We start from the raw sequence: 21,683 nt of genomic DNA on the forward strand, positions 1-21,683 counted from the left end.
ACAATGAAAATTTGTGTTGGACTGGGACTTGAACACAGATGTCCCACTTACTGTGAGTGGTTGTCTTACAGTCACAGCCAAACCCAAACTTCCATATGTCATCAACCTTGTATCTACAACCTGTACACGTACATCCATTATGTACGAGGGCAGTTCAATAAGTAATGCAACACTTTTTTTTTTTCTCGGCCAATTTTGGTTGAAAAAACCGGAAATTTCTTGTGGAATATTTTCAAACATTCCCGCTTCGTCTCGTATAGTTTCATTGACTTCCGACAGGTGGCAGCGCTGTACGGAGCTGTTAAAATGGCGTCTGTAACGGATGTGCATTGCAAACAATGGGCAGTGATCGAGTTTCTTTTGGCGGAAAACCAGGGCATCTCAGATATTCATAGGCGCTTGCAGAATGTCTACGGTGATCTGGCAGTGGACAAAAGCACGGTGAGTCATTGGGCAAAGCGTGTGTCATCATCGCCGCAAGGTCAAGCAAGACTGTCTAATCTCCCGCGTGCGGGCCGGCCGTGCACAGCTGTGACTCCTGCAATGGCGGAGTGTGCGAACACACTCGTTCGAGATGATCGACGGATCACCATCAAACAACTCAGTGCTCAACTTGACATCTCTGTTGGTAGTGCTGTCACAATTGTTCACCAGTTGGGATATTCAAAGGTTTGTTCCCGCTGGGTCCCTCATTGTCTAACCGAACACCATAAAGAGCAAAGGAGAACCATCTGTGCGGAATTGCTTGCTCATCATGTGGCTGAGGGTGACAATTTCTTGTCAAAGATTGTTACAGGCGATGAAACATGGGTTCATCACTTCGAACCTGAAACAAAACGGCAATCAATGGAGTGGCGCCACACCCACTCCCCTACCAAGAAAAAGTTTAAAGCCATACCCTCAGCCGGTAAAGTCATGGTTACAGTCTTCTGGGACGCTGAAGGGGTTATTCTGTTCGATGTCCTTCCCCGTGGTCAAACGATCAACTCTGAAGTGTATTGTGCTACTCTTCAGAAATTGAAGAAATGACTTCAGCGTGTTCGTAGGCACAAAAATCTGAACGAACTTCTCCTTCTTCATGACAACGCAAGACCTCACACAAGTCTTCGCACCCGAGAGGAGCTCACAAAACTTCAGTGGACTGTTCTTCCTCATGCACCCTACAGCCCCGATCTCGCACCATCGGATTTCCATATGTTTGGCCCAATGAAGGACGCAATCCGTGGGAGGCACTACGCGGATGATGAAGAAGTTATTGATGCAGTACGACGTTGGCTCCGACATCGACCAAAGGAATGGTACCGTGCAGGCATACAGGCCCTCATTTCAAGGTGGCGTAAGGCCGTAGCCTTGAATGGAGATTACGTTGAAAAATAGTGTTGTGTAGCTAAAAGATTGGGGAATAACCTGGTGTATTTCAATGCTGAATAAAACAACCCCTGTTTCAGAAAAAAAATGTGTTGCATTACTTATTGAACTGCCCTCGTATATTCCTGTAAAGGGTCAACGTCATTTGAAACTTACCTGCCTGGTTTTGGTGGATACATATGATATTGCATTCATGTCTGAAGGAACTTTGCATCATAATTCAGAATAGCAAAGGCACTGCAATATCGTATTTATCTGTCAACACCGGGCAAGTCACTTTCAAGTATAATGTCTTCCCTGTACAGGAATGTACAGTATGGATGTACAAGTGCAGGTTGCAGACACATGGTTGACAACATATGGAAGTTTGGGACTGGCTGTGAGTCAGATCGGGTAGCCAAATGGTAAGATGACTGCTCATGATAAACAGGAAATCTGGGTTCAAGTCCCAGTCTGGTACAACTTTTCATTGTTGTAATTCCACTATACAGCTGATGGTTGTCCATATTCACAGCTGTGAATACATTTCATGTATTTCATAATAGCTGCCTGTTCCCTTGGACATTCATGCATATCGTACTTCGGGATAACACAGGCACAGTAGTATCGTATTTCTTAAATGTGTGGAAGCATCTATTACCATTTAGGATGTGCTGTTTTATTTCAGTTGACGTGGAATTTGTCCAATTAATATTAGATCCTAGGTAGTCAATGTTCTGCACATGTTCAATACTGAAACCAGCTGCTTATAGTTTATTCAAGTTATTATCTTCCTCCCTGGTGAAATTTGTGTATTTAATCTTCTTTTCATTAATAGCAAGCCCTCTATGTAGTGCAACTTCTTTCACTTCATCTATTGATCTCTCTAGTGAAACTTTTCTTCTACTAGAAATTGCTATATCATCAGCAATGCACATATTTGGGTTAACTTTGTACCTATGTAACAAGATATTTGAAGCTTTCGAATGGGTGCAGCAATAGTTTGATTAAATAGCACTGTAGAGAAGGCATCCTCTTGTCTGACTCCTTTACTAATGCTAAACCATACACTGAGTTCTCCATCCATTTGCACTGCAGCCATGGAACCAGCAAATGTTGCTTGGATAAGTGAAACATACTTGGGTGGTAGCATTTCTGCCCTGTTAAGAATATCAAAGGCCTGCTTGAAGTACACATAGAGGTTATGAAGGAAGATCAATATTATTCTTATATGCCTTTTCATGTATTTGCCTCAGCACAAATATCTGATGTATTGTTGATCTATTAGGTCAAAATCCACACAGATATTCTCCCAGAATCTCTTCTGCATACAGAATTAGCCTACTGTGGATAATACTAGAGAGAATCTTCTATGTTACATTCAGCAGGGTAATTCCTTGGTAATTTGAATTATAAGACTTGTCTCCTTTCTAACGGATTGGTTAGATTACCCCTGAGGTCCACTCTTCTGAAACTCTTTCCTGATTCCATATTAATTTGATAAGTTTGCAGATTCACTTATGGAGACCATTACCCCCATTTTTCAACAGTTCTGCTGTTATTCCATCAGTCAGAGAATGCTGTTAGCTGTGGACTATCAGGGTGGTTTGAAAAGTTTTTGGAATCACCACGAGAGGTCAGCACTAGCACAACAAATTGTTAACATAATATTCATTGGACTGTTGCCTGTAAACACATGCCACTTCAGTGCTCTTGGAAGAGAGCCATGGCAGTGACATGTCTCTGTTGTTGTTGCCACATAGTGATTTGTGAAGAAGGAAAAAATCGAGATTCAAGCAGTAATTAAGTACTTCGTAAAGAAAGGTTTGAAAGCAAAGGATATTCATGTCTATTCCCAGAATACACTGGGAGACTCTGCTCCTTCATATTCAACTGCTGCCAAGTGAAAAAAATAATTTAAATTTGGCCAGGAGAGCTTAGATGAAGATCCGTTCAGTGGTCGACCAAGATGTTGCGCTACTCCAGAAATCATTGCAAAAGTGCACAAAATGGCCATGGTGCATCGCCAATTGAAAGTGTATGAAATTGCTCATGCTTGCTGGATGTCATCTGAAAACCCTTCAGATCATGTTTTGACTGAAGAATTAGAGATGAAAAAATTATCTGCAAGATGGGTGCCAAGACTCGATGCTGGATGAAAAACGTGCTGTCACCATGGCAAAACCACATGAACTAAGGTATGCCACACCTGCCTTATTCACCTGATACGACTCCATCAGGCATCCATCTCTTCCCAAAACTGAAAATTTTTCTTGGTGGACGAAGATTCACTTCAAACAAATAACTGACAACCAGAGTCAACAACTATTTTGCAGGCCTGAAGGAAAATCATTTTTGAGGTGGGTTCAAGGCACTGGAACATCATTGGACCAAGTGCATTGATCTACAAGGATACTACAGTGAAAAATAAAAAAAAGTTTCAGTGATGTAAGTACTTTTTTTCTGATCTTTTCCGAGAACTTTTCAAACCACCCTCATATTTTGCTTCCATCTCATACTGGCAGACATGGAAATTCTTCTGCTGGACAGGCACAAAAAAAAATGATGTGCCATGGACACTCAGACATTTATGAACCAGCAGTCTGACAGTTTACTTCAGAGCAATACTCTGAAAACAACCTTCCAACTTAGCAGTCACTATTTATGGGGGACTATGACCAGCAACTGACTGTCTGCAAACATTACTATCAATAATACTTACAGTAATGTAGACTGCCAAGAGAGAACAAAGTTATGTAGATATCATTGTATTAGGTATAGGATATCAAGTGCCATGTATCAAACTGTACCAAAGTTAATTACCATTTTGTAACATACCCTTAATAAATGTTCTTTCTTATTGTGTTGTCACATCTTTGTTAGAGTGCCACACTATCATACAAGTGTTTACTCACAAGCTGGAAATTGGCCACCAATAATGAACCATAGCAACGAAACAGGTTTCTGTTACTGTGGATATTTGGAATGAATCAATAGTAGCATTCAGTTTCTGCATCATAACACTTCATTTCATCCCTAGCAACTCAAAAGCAGCACTACTTTATGTAACCACAAATTACAACCATCTGCATAGTAGAGATATACTTTTGATCAAGTACAAGATGTAATTTTGAACTTCAGTTTCATAACAAGAAGAAAAAGACTACCTTGGCAGAGAAGCAGGTGCTACTGTTGGCATCTCAGGGCACCCTGCAATTGAAGTTGGCTTGGTTTCAAAATATAAGGTGCCACCAGCAATTGCTGTTTGTGAACCTACTGAAATCCACCCAACAAGTAACATACTAGTGATTCCACCAACCAGGGCACCCTGCGAACATATTTAAGCTGTTATTAAATACTAATTTCACAATTTTTTATTTTAACAATTGAAAAAAGAAAGTAATTTATTGTGGTATTGATGTGACGACTCCAAGTATAAACTATTAACAAACCCTGGAAAGTACATTTATATTTAAAAAACTGTGGAAAATAATAGTGTTATTACACAAAGGAAATTCTGTGCAGAAGTAATGTTTGAGTACACCTGGTTTTTATATTGAAAGTCACTTTCATTTTGCTTTCTCAAAGGTACGAAGAACTGAGGAAAATAAAAATGTGCTTCAGTTTCATTATTATGTTTCACAGAGCACAAATAGTTCAGCCAGTCAGAGTGATATCATATTCTTACAAACTTTCCTTCTGTTAATATTTGTCTTCAGTCAGTAATTCTTTTCATTTATGATGCACTAGTAAAAGAGCATTTTGTCATGACCCACATCAGTCACCCCCATTTTTCTTCAGTGTGACAATGATGAATCAGTCCTCTGGTAAGTGATGTTAACAAACCTTTCCATTTGCCCATGGAAAAAGTAGCCCCAGACTGAAGACCCCAAGCAGTGGTCCTGCTGTAATTGACGATAAACTTCGGCCAGCCTGAAAATAAAATCTTCAGTTATTGGCATTTCAATTATTTTCCTAAGAACTTCTTAAACTGTATTACAGTAGCAGAAAAATAACATAAGTTATCACAAAAATATGTGCTTCCATGTTTTTGTAACAATGAATAACTGCATCATTAGAAACAAAGAAATACTCATTGTGGGGTTTAGTTGAGCTTCCATATGTAATTGTAATAATTATTTTTAAATCCTTAAATTAGATTAATGATGAACTCTTCATTCCATGGTTCTGTAATGAGGAGATCCTTATGGATCTGGAACATGTCTGCATTAAAAGGAAAATAACTCGAATAAGAAGCCCTTAAAAAGAGAATCGTTTTTACTTCACATTAACTGATGAGACCCTTGTGTTAAAAACCAAAGATGGTAGAATAAATAAATAAAATCAAGCTATTAAAATAGAAAAAGTTTTACTAAATACTTGTTGATCAGACTATTGTGACATAATTAAAGATGATAAAATAAATTAAACAAGGGAGGAATGATAAGCAAGATAGATGTAATTACTACACCAACCAGAACTCATTTAGAAATATTACCAAAGGTGGATACATTCTATTGAAGGATTAGATATTTATTTCTGAGGTTTCTTTTCTAGTGTCTGTGTGTGTAAAGGTACATAAATAAATTGGAGATGGCTTTGGTTGCTAAGCACCAATATGGTGTGTGATCAACATTCACAACTACACAGGCCACACAACAATTTAGCAAGTTTTACGTGAGAGCATATTTGCTACTCTTTATCTTTAGACCATGACCATGACTACCAATCTGATACCTATAATATAAGTTCCAATGCAAGGCCCCAACCAGAGGTGAACATTCAAAGTATGCTAGATAAATGCTGATTGCTTATGAATATTATGTGAGAAAATGTCTCAGTTGTTTCCCTTTGCCTTTCTTTTTATCCTTTTAATTTGGATTGCTCCTGTAATGCTTCTGTGGAGTGTATATTGTAGCACTGGTGCCCAGTGGCAGCAGGTATATAGTTTTGCAAAAGCCTCAGGGATCTATCAGGTATTTCACAGAAGCAGAAGTTTAGTCAATGACTGCTCTTCGTTAAAATTTGTGTACTACTTTTGCTCAAAAGTAAAAAAAATATGGGAATAAGATAGGCAGTCCCAGTCGACAAGAAATTATGAGTAACTTTACAATTTTTGGCTACAGGCAGGTCATTTGAGTGTTTCAAATTTTGTATTAATATCCATAATAACTATTAGGATGTTATGAATGCAGACAGCTGTGAGTTGACAACTATCTAACACAGGCATGGGCAACCTTTGGTGACCCACAGACCTGACTCACATACTTACTTAAGCTTGCAGGCCACCTGTTCACATCACATGACACAACAGCAGCGCCCCAAGTGCATAAAGTCAAAACCATAGGGTCTTTAACATTAGTGTTTTTGGGATAATGCACCAATATGATGGCACTCCTTTCCCAACATGGCACACCAGCATATTATGTCTCAAAACATACGTTTTTCAGAATACGCTCATTTTATACTCATTCCAGCTTCAGATGTTTATATTTATTTACACATAGTGAACATTATTTCTTTACTTACAGTGTTTTACATTAGCTGTCTGAGAAACTTCCATTGCAAAATTCAGCAGTGCTGTTTGTAAAGAAACAATGTTATTCACACATTAATAAATGAGAATAACTGAAGATAAGATGCCAGGCATCTTGAAATGTCATCATGGAAAAGTAAACACATATAAAAGCAACTGGCGGCAGATAATTCATTAAAAGCTACCTTTAGTTTCAACAATTGCAATGTTCTAATATATCCACAATGGGCAAGAATTATTAATAAGGGAAAGTATGGGGAAAAAATATGGGAATAAGATAGGCAGTCCCAGTCAACAAGCAATTATGAGTAACTTTACAATTTTTGGCTACAGGCAGGTCATTTGAGTGTTTCAAATTTTGTGTTAATATCCATAATAACTATTAGCGAGCATTTTTTAAATATTTGTCCAATAATACTTTCGATGACTGATTGCATTGACATGGGTTGTTATCTGCACTGACCCAGGGGCAACAATATTTCTCCGTGCCCCACTTCAAGAAGTGAGCTGTTTCCCTCACTCTCCATAGGCACATCAGCTCATCAGTCATAATTTCATGCTGAGACTGGAAGTGTGTTTCTGTGTGTTGTTCAAATCCAGTGGTGGCAAAATGGCATGTGCGAACTTTCACTGGTCTGCATCATGAGCTACCCACCCAGGCAAGCTGAGCATCAGCAGAAATATATAAAAATGTGTCCTGGGCCACGTGCTATGGGAGTGCCTTGCCCTTATCTCCCACAAATATCTTTCACAGGCTGGACTGAAACCAATCATGAGCCATACGCAGGCCAAAGGCTGTTGGTTGCCCAGCAGTGATATAACCCATCATTGGATGTCTGCACATTACCTTCAGTCATTATTAATTTTTTTAATGAAGAGAGCAAGAGAACAATTAAAGTTTTCATTTATGCAATTGTACTATTAAAAGTTTTTCAGTCCAAGGATTTAGATATTTTGTACTGTACATAGTAAGCTCAGGGAGCAAAGAGGGAAATAGTAATTAAATGCTAAGAGTGTGATTTAAATAGCACTCTGACTCAGGCACTTCACCATTTCAAAGGCAGTGCTGATGAACAAAAATTTTAAAATGAATGTGATCCTGCATTTTTAGAGGGAGTCCTCTTCAACAAAACATGAAGGATCTGGCTGCTTAGAAGATTTGTAGTTCATATTCCTTTTAGATTTCTCCAAATTAAAGTAGGGTTGATAAGCCAACAGAAATTCACAACGTAACTGTTATTTATTCACTTTAAAATTTAATTGATACAGTTATTGTTTTCTTCAATAAATAAGAATTTTGATATAGCTCTGTCTGAAGTTTACAAGTTGTCACCACTAACCGTAACAGTACCACCTATAACAGACTCCGGCAAAAGATCATTCTCCTGTGTCATAACTGTGTGCAAAGTCAAGAATCTTTTTCACACTTGGCACTTCTGTCTGTAGAAAATGCTGTTCCTGAGTTCAACAGATCACAAAATTCTGTGAAGATGTCAATACTACATACACACAACACTAACGACAATGAATTTTACATAATGGTTAGGTGCCAATGTAAAATAGAAAAGTGAAATGACCATTAAATATATAAATGTAATAAGTCTGTAAGTCATAACTTATGAAACAGTATGATTTATTTAATATTAAGTGCATGTGTTAGTCTTAATGTGATTCTTTCTTCCATAATTGTCTCTTAATTTTTTATCTGGAGTTTTCTATGTAATAGATAAAGCAAAAAATTATGTATGGTGCTTTAAGTGGTGTGAGTTCAATTTCAACTGCAGCTGGGATTAGAGGCTGTGGTGCAAAGCCTTGCTCATATCGGGAGACTTTCTTGGTGTACATAGAGCAGCCCCTGAGAAGATCGAGCCAGATGACTGTAACTCCATAACCACTGATATCATGAATATATCTCTGTGAAGAAGCATGCTATGATTTGTATTTTCTATTGCCATGAGCATTCATTAATTCTCAATATTTACTATTCAGTAGTCAATATTGGTTATTTGAGAAGACTGGATTACTAGATAACAAATTCATAGACCATCCATATGATTTTTTAGCAAATGCTGCTTTTGTCAAACTGTTGTTGTTGTTGTGGTCTTCAGTCCTGAGACTGGTTTGATGCAGCTCTCCATGCTACTCTATCCTGTGCAAGCTTCTTCATCTCCCAGTACCTACTGCAACCTACATCCTTCTGAATCTGCTTAGTGTATTCATCTCTTGGTCTCCCTCTACAATTTTTACCCTCCACACTGCCCTCCAATACTAAATTGGTGATCCCTCGATGTCTCAGAACATGTCCTACCAACCGATCCCTTCTTCTAGTCAAGTTGTGCCACAAGCTCCTCTTCTCCCCAATTCTGTTCAATACCTCCTCATTAGTTATGTGATCAACCCATCTAATCTTCAGCATTCTTCTGTAGCACCACATTTTGAAAGCTTCTATTCTCTTTTTGTCTAAATTATTTATCATCCACGTTTCACTTCCATACATGGCTACACTCCATACAAATACTTTCAGGAATGACTTCCTGACATTTAAATCTATACTCGATGTTAACAAATTTTTCTTCTTCAGAAACACTTTCCTTGCCATTCCCAGTCGCCATTTTATATCCTCTCTACTTCAACCATCATCATTTATTTTGCTCCCCAAATAGCAAAACTCCTTTACTACTTTAAGTGTCTCATTTCCTAATCTAATTCCCTCAGCATCACCCTCACCCCCGCTCCTCTCCTCTGTCCTTTTCCCTGGGCTCCCTCTTCGCCCCCTTCCATCCTGTTTTCTCCCCGCCTAACCTCTCCCAAATTCTCCCCCCCCCCCCCCCCCGAGTCCTTTTGTATTCCCCTCCTCTGCCTCCCCCACTCCCTGTCGCGTCTGCCCAGCACCCGCCCCCCCTCTTATGGGTACTCATCCTCCATCGGTTTCTTTCCCCCCCCCCCCACTTCGTTTTTTCCTCTCCTTCCCCCCCTTTCCTTTCCCGTCATCTGTCCAGGTGCCCCCCTTCTGCCCTCGGCTGTGATATATCATATTCGTGAAAATTTTTTAGTGCAGTGTTCAAGTGAATGTCTTTCCAAAGTGTTGCGAACAGAAACCATGCTGTGGCTGGGTGTAAATTTTATGTCTTTTGTGAACAGAAAGCAGACTGTCACCGTGTTTTTTAATTGTCTATTATTTTACCTGTCTGCTTCATATGTATTTTATTAGCATCATCATCCCTTTGTTCTATGTTTTAAGTTCCACAATTTTTTCGCCATGTTATCCTTTAAGCCTCTGATTTTATCACCTGTTTTTCTTATTTGTTATCTTCATCTTTTTAAAACAAAGTCTGTAGGCTGAAGAGTGGCATACTAAGCTGCTGCCAGCCCACCCCCTTCGGAGGGAATTGAAACTCAATAAAGAAAAAAAGAAAAAAAAAGAAAAAAGAGAGAGAATCAGATGCGCCAACAGTCGCAGCATGTTGACGTTACCAGAAGAGGTGCTTTTAGTGAAGCTGTATTATCAGAATGGGGAATGTGCATTTTCAGCATTATGATCCTATTGCCATAGGAAGGGGATTCGAACAGCTAAAGGTTCGTTGACAAATGCAGCTGTGGCAAGAATGATTTCAAAGTTCAAAGCCACGGGTTGTTTAGACGATAGGCCCCATAGTGGCCGACTGAGCACAAGGCATAATGCTGCTGAGACAGTTCAGGAATTAATGGAGACTGTAGCAGGTTCATCTATGCACAGGGAAGCCAGCACTCGCGCAGTCGCACGTCACACCGGCATTCCATAGACTACTGTTCGGTTGGCAGTTAGGCGTACCCTCCGATGCTATCCGTACAAAATCCATCGGCATCATGAACTGTTACCTGACGATTTAGTGAAGTGGAGGGCATTTGCGGTGTGGGCATTTCAAAAGATGGTGGAAGATGACGATTGGTTGAGTAACATGTTGTGGAGTGACGAAGCTCATTTCATGCTCCAAGGGTCTGTCAACACCCACAACTGCAGAATTTGGGCTACCAAAAATCCTAGAACTGTCATGGAAACTCCATTGCATGACGAGAAAGTCATGGTATGGGTTGGATTTGCCATGTCTATGGTTATCGGACCTTTTTTCTTCGAGGAAATGTGTGATTCTGGTTTTGTAACTGCTACCATGATGGGTGAGAGGTACGCCGATATGTTACAGTATCACATCATCCCCAGCCTGGCTGATAAACACCTGCTGGAATGTACGATGTTTATGCAGGATGGTGCTCCACCCCATATTACTAGATGCGTGAAAGATCTCTTGCACGTGTTGTTTGGTGATGATCGTATGCTCAGCCGCCACTTTCATCATGCTTGGCCTCCCAGGTCAGACGGCTGGGGTGGCCGAGCACTTCTAGGCACTAGAGTCTGGAAACACGCGACTGCTACGGTCGCAGGTTCAAATCCTGCCTCGGGCATGGATCTGTGTGATGTCCTTAGGTTAGTTAGGTTTATGTAGTTCTACATTTTAGGGGACTGATGACCTCAGAAAAGTCCCATAGTGCTCAGAGCCATTTGAACCATTTAAACCTCCCAGGTTTCCAGACCTCAGTCCGTGCGATTATTGGCTTTGGGGTTACCTGAAGTCGCAAGTGTATCGTGATCGACCGACATCTCTAGGGATGCTGAAAGACAACATCTGACACCAATGCCTCACCATAACTCCAGACATGCTTTACAGTGCTGTTCACAACATTATTCCTCAACTACAGCTATTGTTGAGGAATGATGGTGGACATATTGAGCATTTCCTGTGAAGAACATCATCTTTGCTTTGTCTTACTTTGTTATGCTAATTATTGCTATTCTGATCAGATGAAGCGCCATCTGTTGGACATTTTTTTGAACTTTTTTTTTCTAATAAAACCCCATGTCATTCCAAGCATGTGTGTCAATTTGTACCTCTCTATCTACATTATTCCATGATTTATTCAGTTTTCAAATTTATACTGACTTTTTGATCACCCGGTACTTTCTCTGAAAGCTACTTACAACATATAATTTGGAAGCCCACTCATGGAAATACGGGGTGAGCCAGAAGTTATGCAACCCTAGAATAAAAACTTTATTGATGTACTTATAATGTATACACTCACAATATCTATTTTCTCATAACTGATGCTGGAAATGTCCTCCATGCGCTGTAACATATGCTTCAACACATTTCTTCATGTTAGCTGCTACTTTTTGGATTATTGCTACCCTTACGCGGGATATATTGTCTTCAATATCCTGCTTCAGTTGATGGTTGTTCTCATACTTGTTAACCTTGAGATGTCCCGAAGGAAAATAGTTGGAGGAGATAAATCTGGGGCTCTAGGTGACCACAGGCCATGTGAAATGATGTGTAACCACTGAACTCGCGGAGATTTATCATGGGGTTAATTATTGTGTGCACTCTAGCATGACATTGCTGCAGTCAGCAGTGTTGTTCATCAGCCTCTACCAGTACTATGAATTGCATGATGATTCCTGGTAATGCTCAGCTGTTATTGTTTCTGAGAAAAAAATTGACCCTATAATTCTTTTGTGTGAAATTTCGCACCAAACTCCAAACTTCAGTGAATGGAATGGGATCTCATGGAAAATGTTATGATTTTCTGAACTCTAATATCTGTTGTTCTGGCTGTTTACATAGCCACTTAGATAAAATCATACTTCAACAGAGAAGTTTCCAGCAATCCATTGCTTTCTTCTTATTGCTGCTGTATCTGCTGCTGTCCAGTTCATTATCTAGGATCTGAGATCTCTCCTTCCCTCACCTTCTCTTCCCTTCCATGTATCCTCTAATACTGTATTTATAAGTCCCTCCTTCTTCCTTAATATCAGTAATCTGTTGTGCACAATAGGTATAAGACTAGGTATAGGAATATAGAGGGAGAGATCTTAAATAAAACACATTTGGCTGTCGATAGGGCAATGCATGAAGTCTTCTGTGACCACTGTAGCAGAACCTTATCAAAAGACCTCTCACAAAAACCAAAACAATTTTGGTCGAATGTTAAGGCTACCAGTAGCACCAAAGTTAGTGTCCAGAAACTCATGGATGGCACAGGAACTGAAACTACAGGTAGCACAGAAAAACTGCAGGTAGCACAGAAAATGCAGAAATGTTGAGCTCCATTTTCAAATGTCCCTATGCAAAGTAAGGTCCTGAATTTAATTCTCATGGTACTGCAAAGACGAGTGATGTAAATATTAGTGTCAGTGGCACTGAGTCCTTTTCATCAAAGCATTTGAAGCCAGCAGATGTACTGACTAGATATTTGAGCTTTACTTGCCCTTGCCCTTTTCTTGTGACATGACATCACAGGTAGCCTTTTACTTTCATTTTTCATACGTTAATGAAATACAAATAACTTGTGAATATTGGTAATTTTTCACTCTATTCACTATTATATTACACATCACAATGCACAAAATTCTAAGTAAACCACATGTAACCGTAATTGCTCATTTACAATTCACTATTGTCTAGGACAAAATTGAGAGGTAACTTCTGACAACTGCTGACAACAGTCTCACATCCTTCCAATTAGTTGACTTTCCTTGCAGTGTGTTGCTCAAATGTGGTAATTACTTGCAGTAGTGATTATGAAATTAATTAAATGAAAGCTGTTGCACAACAATTATTCAGTGAGCGCCAATTACTGTTAGATTGCAGAGGTTGGCAATAGTTCCAATGCCAACAACATACTACTTTTATCAAAAAGTACCAAACAGCAGCCATACAGCATTCTTCGGCAAATGAAAAGAAACATAATGCAATACACTACTTTAAATTAGTGCCTGTCAGTTGTTAACCATAATGTAAATTTTAAAGGGGTAAGCTTTTGTCAAGTGTGTTTTGCCCCACAACTTTTTTATTACACCAATAGCCATTTCAGGTTTATGAAGATCAGTGCACCAGTGATGTAGGAATTGGGAGGGAGACTTTTTTGGTCCCTAGGAAGGCAACATTTCTGAGATGGAATTCTCACCATTGATATCATTCTTAATGGGACCATGTCACTCAGTAAATTGGCAGCTTCACATCATTTTATTATAGTTTATTATTAATGCCCAGACTTTGTTGACATGCAATCTTGCTCCCTTCCTTTATGAATTAAACATTGTTCACAAGTACTCACAATATTGTATCAAGAGAAATTCAAGACATGAAAGGAAAATTGAATCAGTTTCTTAGCCTTCATTCTTGGCTTTCACAAGAAGAATGAAAACTGCATCACCTGTGTCCAAAGATGACATTTCATACTATTCCTGTAGTTATGTTATTGTCAACACATCCACGCTTACAATTTTTCAACTATTTTTGTTGAATATAACAGTTTACTGGATGGGCATCCACAGCCAAACTTTTGCATGTTGAATAAAACCCGTTGCAGCTTTTATAAATCATTTCTTACATGCACAGCCAGTTTTGTAATTTTAAATTACACCATCAGGTACCTGACCACATAATATTTGCACCAGATGATGTAATTAAAAAGTGCAAAACTAGTTGTGCCTTAAATGAAGGATTTACAACAGCTGCAGTGACTTTTATTCAATATTTTTTAATGACTTCTGACACAGCAAATACACTCCTGGAAATGGAAAAAAGAACACATTGACACCGGTGTGTCAGACCCACCATACTTGCTCCGGACACTACGAGAGGGCTGTACAAGCAATGATCACACGCACGGCACAGCGGACACACCAGGAACCGTGGTGTTGGCCGTCGAATGGCGCTAGCTGCGCAGCATTTGTGCACCGCCGCCGTCAGTGTCAGCCAGTTTGCCGTGGCATACGGAGCTCCATCGCAGTCTTTAACACTGGTAGCATGCCGCGACAGCGTGGACGTGAACCGTATGTGCAGTTGACGGACTTTGAGCGAGGGCGTATAGTGGGCATGCGGGAGGCCGGGTGGACGTACCGCCGAATTGCTCAACACGTGGGGCGTGAGGTCTCCACAGTACATCGATGTTGTCGCCAGTGCTCGGCGGAAGGTGCACGTGCCCGTCGACCTGGGACCGGACCGCAGCGACACACGGATGCATGCCAAGACCATAGGATCCTACGCAGTGCCGTAGGGGACCGCACCGCCACTTCCCAGCAAATTAGGGACACTGTTGCTCCTGGGGTATCGGCGAGGACCATTCGCAACCGTCTCCATGAAGCTGGGCTACGGTCCCGCACACCATTAGGCCGTCTTCCGCTCACGCCCCAACATCGTGCAGCCCGCCTCCAGTGGTGTCGCGACAGGCGTGAATGGAGGGACGAATGGAGACGTGTCGTCTTCAGCGATGAGAGTCGCTTCTGCCTTGGTGCCAATGATGGTCGTATGCGTGTTTGGCGCCGTACAGGTGAGCGCCACAATCAGGACTGCATACGACCGAGGCACACAGGGCCAACACCCGGCATCATGGTGTGGGGAGCGATCTCCTACACTGGGCGTACACCACTGGTGATCGTCGAGGGGACACTGAATAGTGCACGGTACATCCAAACTGTCATCGAACCCATCGTTCTACCGTTCCTAGACCGGCAAGGGAACTTGCTGTTCCAGCAGGACAATGCACGTCTGCATGTATCCCATGCCACCCAACGTGCTCTAGAAGGTGTAAGTCAACTACCCTGGCCAGCAAGATCTCCGGATCTGTCCCCCATTGAGCATGTTTGGGACTGGATGAAGCGTCGTCTCACGCGGTCTGCACGTCCAGCATGAACGCTGGTCCAACTGAGGCGCCAGGTGGAAATGGCATGGCAAGCCATTCCACAGGACTACATCCAGCATCTCTACGATCGTCTCCATGGGAGAATAGCAGCCTGCATTGCTGCGAAAGGTGGATATACACTGTACTAGTGCCGACATTGTGCATGCTCTGTTGCCTGTGTCCATGTGCCTGTGGTTCTGTCAGTGTGATCATGTGATGTATCTGACCCCAGGAATGTGTCAATAAAGTTTCCCCTTCCTGGGACAATGAATTCACGGTGTTCTTATTTCAATTTCCAGGAGTGTATTTATCAACAAATGGAATAAAATGATATATTAATTCCATTATGTATCATACAAAAAATCTGAATCTCTCTCTCAACACCTAGCTCTTCTTACTCACCTGGAGCAATGTGCCAAGCTTTTCTACAAGAAAAACAAGTGCCACACACAAGGCTCCTATGAGAGCCACCATAACCTTCATGATAAAGCTTGCTCTAGCTTCTGAAATTGGCTTCTTCACACATGGTCGTATCAAGTCTTCAAATATTATTCCAGTCATGGAGTTGAGTCCAGTTGACATTGAACTTAAAGAGAAGAATAACAATGGAGGATTTTTAAAAAAATTTTGATGTACCATCAATTTATATTGGAAGCTGACAAGTTAACATTACATGAAGTTTATTTTCTTTACTTCTTAACATTACATTTTTAAATTTCTCATGTTTAAAATAATACAAACCCAGTTACAAATTACAATAACAACAATCTACAATATTGTACTGGTGCTCTGAAAGCAATACTTAAGTTATCTTGAGCTTACCTGTCATGCATATGTAACTTCACTGGTGTCAGTATGTACATTATATTACTATGAAGACTCAGTTATGTACTGTTCATTCCATTAGTTGCATTAGTACCACACTTAATTTTGGGACCATTCATCACTTTCTTTTTCATTTTTTACATCAAATCTCAATTCCGAGAGCTTCAACTTTATAAATATTGTTCTACTAGCATTTCCTCTATTACCATTATCCATCTAATAAGTACAAAAGCATTTAAGAATAATTTATAAACTTTCTGAATATTATAAACATCAGTAACTATCAAGTGAGGCTGTTTTCACACCTTCAAATCGCAGGCACAATCTGCATGACTAATTTTGTACAATTTTGAGTGCAAGTTGTGAACACATGCAAGACTGTAGTAATTTAATTGTGTGGTATGATAAGACAATCTTCTTCATTAAATGGAGCTGTAAATCACCACAACTTCATGTACGTTATCAATAAAAATACCCACAATAAATTACAGCAGCCAGTTCATCTTTGTGGCTTAATAGTGTGATAACAAGAAGCAGTGACAAAAAGATGGCATTGTGTTGCAAGTGGTAACAGTTGCCTTGTTTGATAAATTTTTGAACAAGACAGCCTAGACCATAGCGTTTAAGTGTACCAATTTTCATTCAATTATGCCATCTTCAGATCTAAGGGCCTTGTTACATGTGAGAGATTTTTAGTCTCAAACAGTTTGGTACTCTCAGACAGTACTCACACACTTGTTGGCACCAAGGGTGAATTTTCACTGATAGTTTCCTGAGAGTATTTTGTGTAAATATCTGAGAGTCTTGTGATATCAAATGACAGAAGTGTTTACACACAGCAGTGTGAGATCACACTCTATGAGATTTTTCGGTCATGGATTTGTGCATGGAGCAAGAGGTTGTGATTCAAGCTGCACTTTTATTGCCTTTGGTAGGAAAGAAAAAGTATAAATGACCCTGTTTGTGTTAGATAAGAGAATCGATTAGGCAGCAGGATGATTTTGGAACTTGTGATAATGTTATTGTGGAGCTTATGTTGACAGATCCATAACACTATCAAAATTTTACAAGAATGACAGTGATGGAGATGGAAGGGGTATTCTGTATAGCTGGATCTAAATTGTCACACAAGACACTACTATGCATAAATCCATTAGCGTTAAAGACAGACTGCTTGTGACACAAAGATTTCTTTCATTCTGATACCAATACTTGTTCAAAAGCCAAATAGGGCAGATGTCTGATAAATGAAGCTTTTCCAGGCTTACTTTTATGAGAATTTTTTTGCTTGTATTGACTTAAACGACCACTCATAAAATACTGAATTTCTGTTCTTTGACACCAAATATGGTAATAAAATCAATAAATACAGCTTTGATAAAAATTATAGATGCAGGTTTATTGTTGTTGTGGTCTTCAGTCCTGAGACTGGTTTGATGCAGCTCTCCATGCTACTCTATCCTGTGCAAGCTTCTTCATCTCCCAGGACCTTCTGAAGCCTACATCCTTCTGAATCTGCTTAGTGTATTTATCTCTTGGTCTCCCTCTACGATTTTTACCCTCTGCGCTGCCCTCCAATACTAAATTGGTGATTCCTCGATGTCTCAGAACATGTCCTACCAACCGATCCCTTCTTCTAGTCAAGTTGTGCCACAAGCTCCTCCTCTCCCCAATTCTGTTCAATACCTCCTCATTAGTTACATGACTACCCATCTAATCTTCAGCATTCTTCTGTAGCACCACATTTCGAAAGCTTCTATTCTCTTCTTGTCTAAACTATTTATCGTCCACGTTTAACTTCCATACATGGCTACACTCCATACAAATACTTTCAGAAACGACTTCCTGACATTTAAATCTATACTCGATGTTAACAAATTTTTCTTCTTCAGAAACGCTTTCTTTGCCATTGCCAGTCTACATTTTATATCCTCTCTACTTTGGCCATCATCAGTTATTTTGCTCCCCAAATAGCAAAACTCCTTCACTACTTTAAGTGTCTCATTTCCTAATCTAATTCCCTCAGCATCACCCGACTTAATTCAATTCCATTCCATTATCCTCGTTTTGCTTTTGTTGATGTTCATCTTATATCCTCCTTTCAAGATACTGTCCATTCCGTTCAACTGCTCTTCCAAGTCCTTTGCTGTCTCTGACAGAATTACAATGTCGTCGGCGAACCCCAAAGTTTTTATTTCTTCTCCATGGATTTTAATACCTACTCTGAACTTTTCTTTTGTTTCCTTTATTGCTTGCTCAATATACAGATTGAATAACATCGGGGATAGGCTACAACCCTGTCTCACTCCCTTCCCAACCACTGCTTCCCTTTCATACCCCTCGACTCTTATAACTGCCATCTGCTCTCTGTACAAATTGTAAATGGCCTTTTGCTCCTTGTATTTTACCCCTGCCACCTTCAGAATTTGAAAGAGAGTATTCCAATCAACATTGTCAAAAGCTTTCTCTAAGTCTACAAATGCTAGAAAAGTAGGTTTGCCTTTCCTTAATCTTTCTTCTAAGATAAGTCGTAAGGTCAGTATTGCCTCACGTGTTTGATGGGCAAACATCTAATAGGCGCAGTACAAATGTAGTGGTGTGGACATGTTGGCAATGTGGATCTCACAGGGAGCGTGCAAAGGATAAGTCCCTGCAGACGCACTATCCTCTGTGCCCGCGGTGGCTCAGATGGATAGAGTGTCTGCCATGTAAGCAGGAGATCCCAGGTTCGAGTCCCGGTTGGGGCACACATTTTCAACATGTCCCCAATGAAGTACATCAACGCCTGTTTGCAGCTAGGGTGTCCATTTAATTATCATTTCATTTAATGTCAGTATAGCTTCAGTGGGAAGAAGACTGAGAATGACAGAGAGGTTCTCTCTTGGATCTGCAGAATATGCAGTAGGAACATCTTCATCAAGGAACAGAAAAGGAAAATCAATTCTCTTCAGGTATACAGCTAGAGGAGGTAACGAAAGAACTGCTAAGGATTCACAGTGCTAGAGTTAAGTGGGGAGGAATTCAGGCAGGTAGAAGTAAAAAATATGCAGAAGATTCAAACTGTGGTCAAGAAGCCTGAGACACGCAGATAATGTTAGTAAGAAGAAAGTGCAAGTGCTAGATAGTAGCGATGGGCAAGGTGTAATGCCACAGTTGTAGAAGTTGCTATGGTCAGAATGAGCTAGTACTCCGTATTTTTAAACCTAGTGCAGGGATCAGTCAAGTGTTAGAGAACTTAGGGCTTTATGCAGGGATTTCACAAAGGAAGATGAAGTAAGGGTGAGACAAGAAATGGTTTGGATAGTAACTGTGTACTGTACATAGGCAGCAACCTGGTTGAAGCTCTCACACTTGTGGCATCAACATGTCATTTGTTGATCTGTCCCAGCACCATGACTGATCACAACTTACAGTATTGTAAATTATTGTGAGGCTAGGGGACACTGGTGGCAGTTGACTATGGGCATATTTCATCAGTGTCAGTCAGTACTATCAATGAATAAGCTTTCACAATTAAGGAATTATTTTTTATCTTTGACACAATCACTTTTTTATGATACAATCATAAACAGTTTGAGCGGTTAAAGGCCATCTGCAGATGGTCTTTGGAGGCCAAAACCAGTTATCACTGTATCATAAAGAAGTCACTGTGTCAAAAAAGAAATACCTTCCAATAAGTCGACTGACGTCTCTCCAATTGGAATGTCAGGCAGATTCTGTATCTGAACATGGGTGGTTAAGCTGATTAGTGAAAGCATACCCGGGGTTAGTTTCAGGATATAAAATGGTGGAACTCTGTTGTCACGGTTAAGAGACTTAGATCATAAGATAAACACAAACAACTGGTGTACCTGATTAAAAATGTTCCCATGAGTGTATGAACTACTCAAGAAAACCCACAAAAGATAACAACCCATTACATGAAAATGTTTACTTATTAGGCATCAGAAGGATAAAGAAGTCACAAGGACATGTAACACTGGAATTTATGCAAATCTAACACTCCATGTGGTCACATGCTAGTCTCCAGTTACAACAGATTCTAAAAAAACTCAAGATCATTGAAAGGAAACTAACATTAAGTCTTGCACCAAAACATTCAGTACCTAGGCTATGAAAACTAGAAGTAGAAGTGCTCCTGAGTGAAACACAACCAGATGTATTATACCTTAGTGAGCACGGGCTAAATCAAGCAGAACTTTGTAATCTAATAATAAGACTCTGTGATCTGATTAATTATTTGTGTGTATCAAAACAAGCACAAAAATGGTGATGTTACTATGTACAAGAAAGAAATTGATAGTCTACAAGATACTAAATGCTGTAAATGCATAAACCTCCAAGCATGAATTGAAGAAGATTTTATACTGGTATAATGAGTGAACAATCAAGAATTTTCTGTGTATGTAGGGCCCCAAGAGGTTATCATTATATTTCAACATTTCTGGAAGAATTTGCAACATTATTACTGAAGATTTAAAATGAAGGATGTTGTAAGATCTGGGGACTACAACATGGGTAAAGTATCAAAACAAAACCAAGAATTAAAAGAAATATTATTAAAATGTAATATGAAAATAAAAATAAATGTATCTACAAGACACTGAAAAAACTGGTAGAAGTTGACCTCGGGGAAGATCAGTTTGGATTCCGTAGAAATGTTGGAACACGTGAGGCAATACTGACCCTACGAGTTATCCTAGAAGATAGAATAAGGAAAGGCAAACCTACATTTTTAGCATTTGTAGACTTAGAGAAAGCTTTGACAGTGTTGATGGGAATACCCTTTTTCAAATTCTGAAGGTGGCAGGGTTGAAATACAGGGAGCGAAAGGCTATTTACAATTTGTACAGAAGCCAGATGGCAGTTATTAGAGTTGAGGGGCATGAAAGGGAAGCAGTGGTTGGGAAGGGAGTGAGACAGGGTTGTAGCCTATCCCTGATGTTATTCAATGTATATATTGAACAAGCACTAAAGGAAACAAAAGAAAAATTTGGAGTAGGAATTAAAATCCATGGAGAAGAAATAAAAACTTTGAGGTTTGCTGGTGACATTGTAATTTTGTCAGAAATAGCAAAGTACCTGAAAGAGCAGTTGAACGGAATGGACAGTGTCTTGATAGAGGGATATAAAATGAACATCAACAAAAGCAAAACGAGGATAATGGAATGTAGTCGAATTAAATCAGGTGATGCTGAAGGAATTAGGTTAGGAAATGAGACATTTAAAGTAGTAAAGGAGTTTTGCTATTTGG

General features: G+C 39.8%; 1 protein-coding gene across 1 annotated transcript in view; it reads right to left on the minus strand.

Moving 5' to 3' along the window:
• LOC124789498 (sodium-coupled monocarboxylate transporter 2-like) overlaps nt 1–21,683 on the minus strand; it is a 247,291-nt gene that overhangs the window by 26,673 nt on the left and 198,935 nt on the right. Inside the window, exons 11-13 of the mRNA XM_047256882.1 lie at nt 16,007–16,190; nt 5,194–5,280; nt 4,515–4,675 (exon numbers count right to left, since the gene is read on the minus strand). Coding sequence (XP_047112838.1) covers nt 4,515–4,675; nt 5,194–5,280; nt 16,007–16,190 — 432 coding nt within the window. The remainder of the gene's footprint in view (nt 1–4,514; nt 4,676–5,193; nt 5,281–16,006; nt 16,191–21,683) is intronic.

This window comes from Schistocerca piceifrons, chromosome 3 (genome assembly GCF_021461385.2).
Source record: "Schistocerca piceifrons isolate TAMUIC-IGC-003096 chromosome 3, iqSchPice1.1, whole genome shotgun sequence".
In the NCBI taxonomy this organism is placed as follows: domain Eukaryota; kingdom Metazoa; phylum Arthropoda; class Insecta; order Orthoptera; family Acrididae; genus Schistocerca; species Schistocerca piceifrons.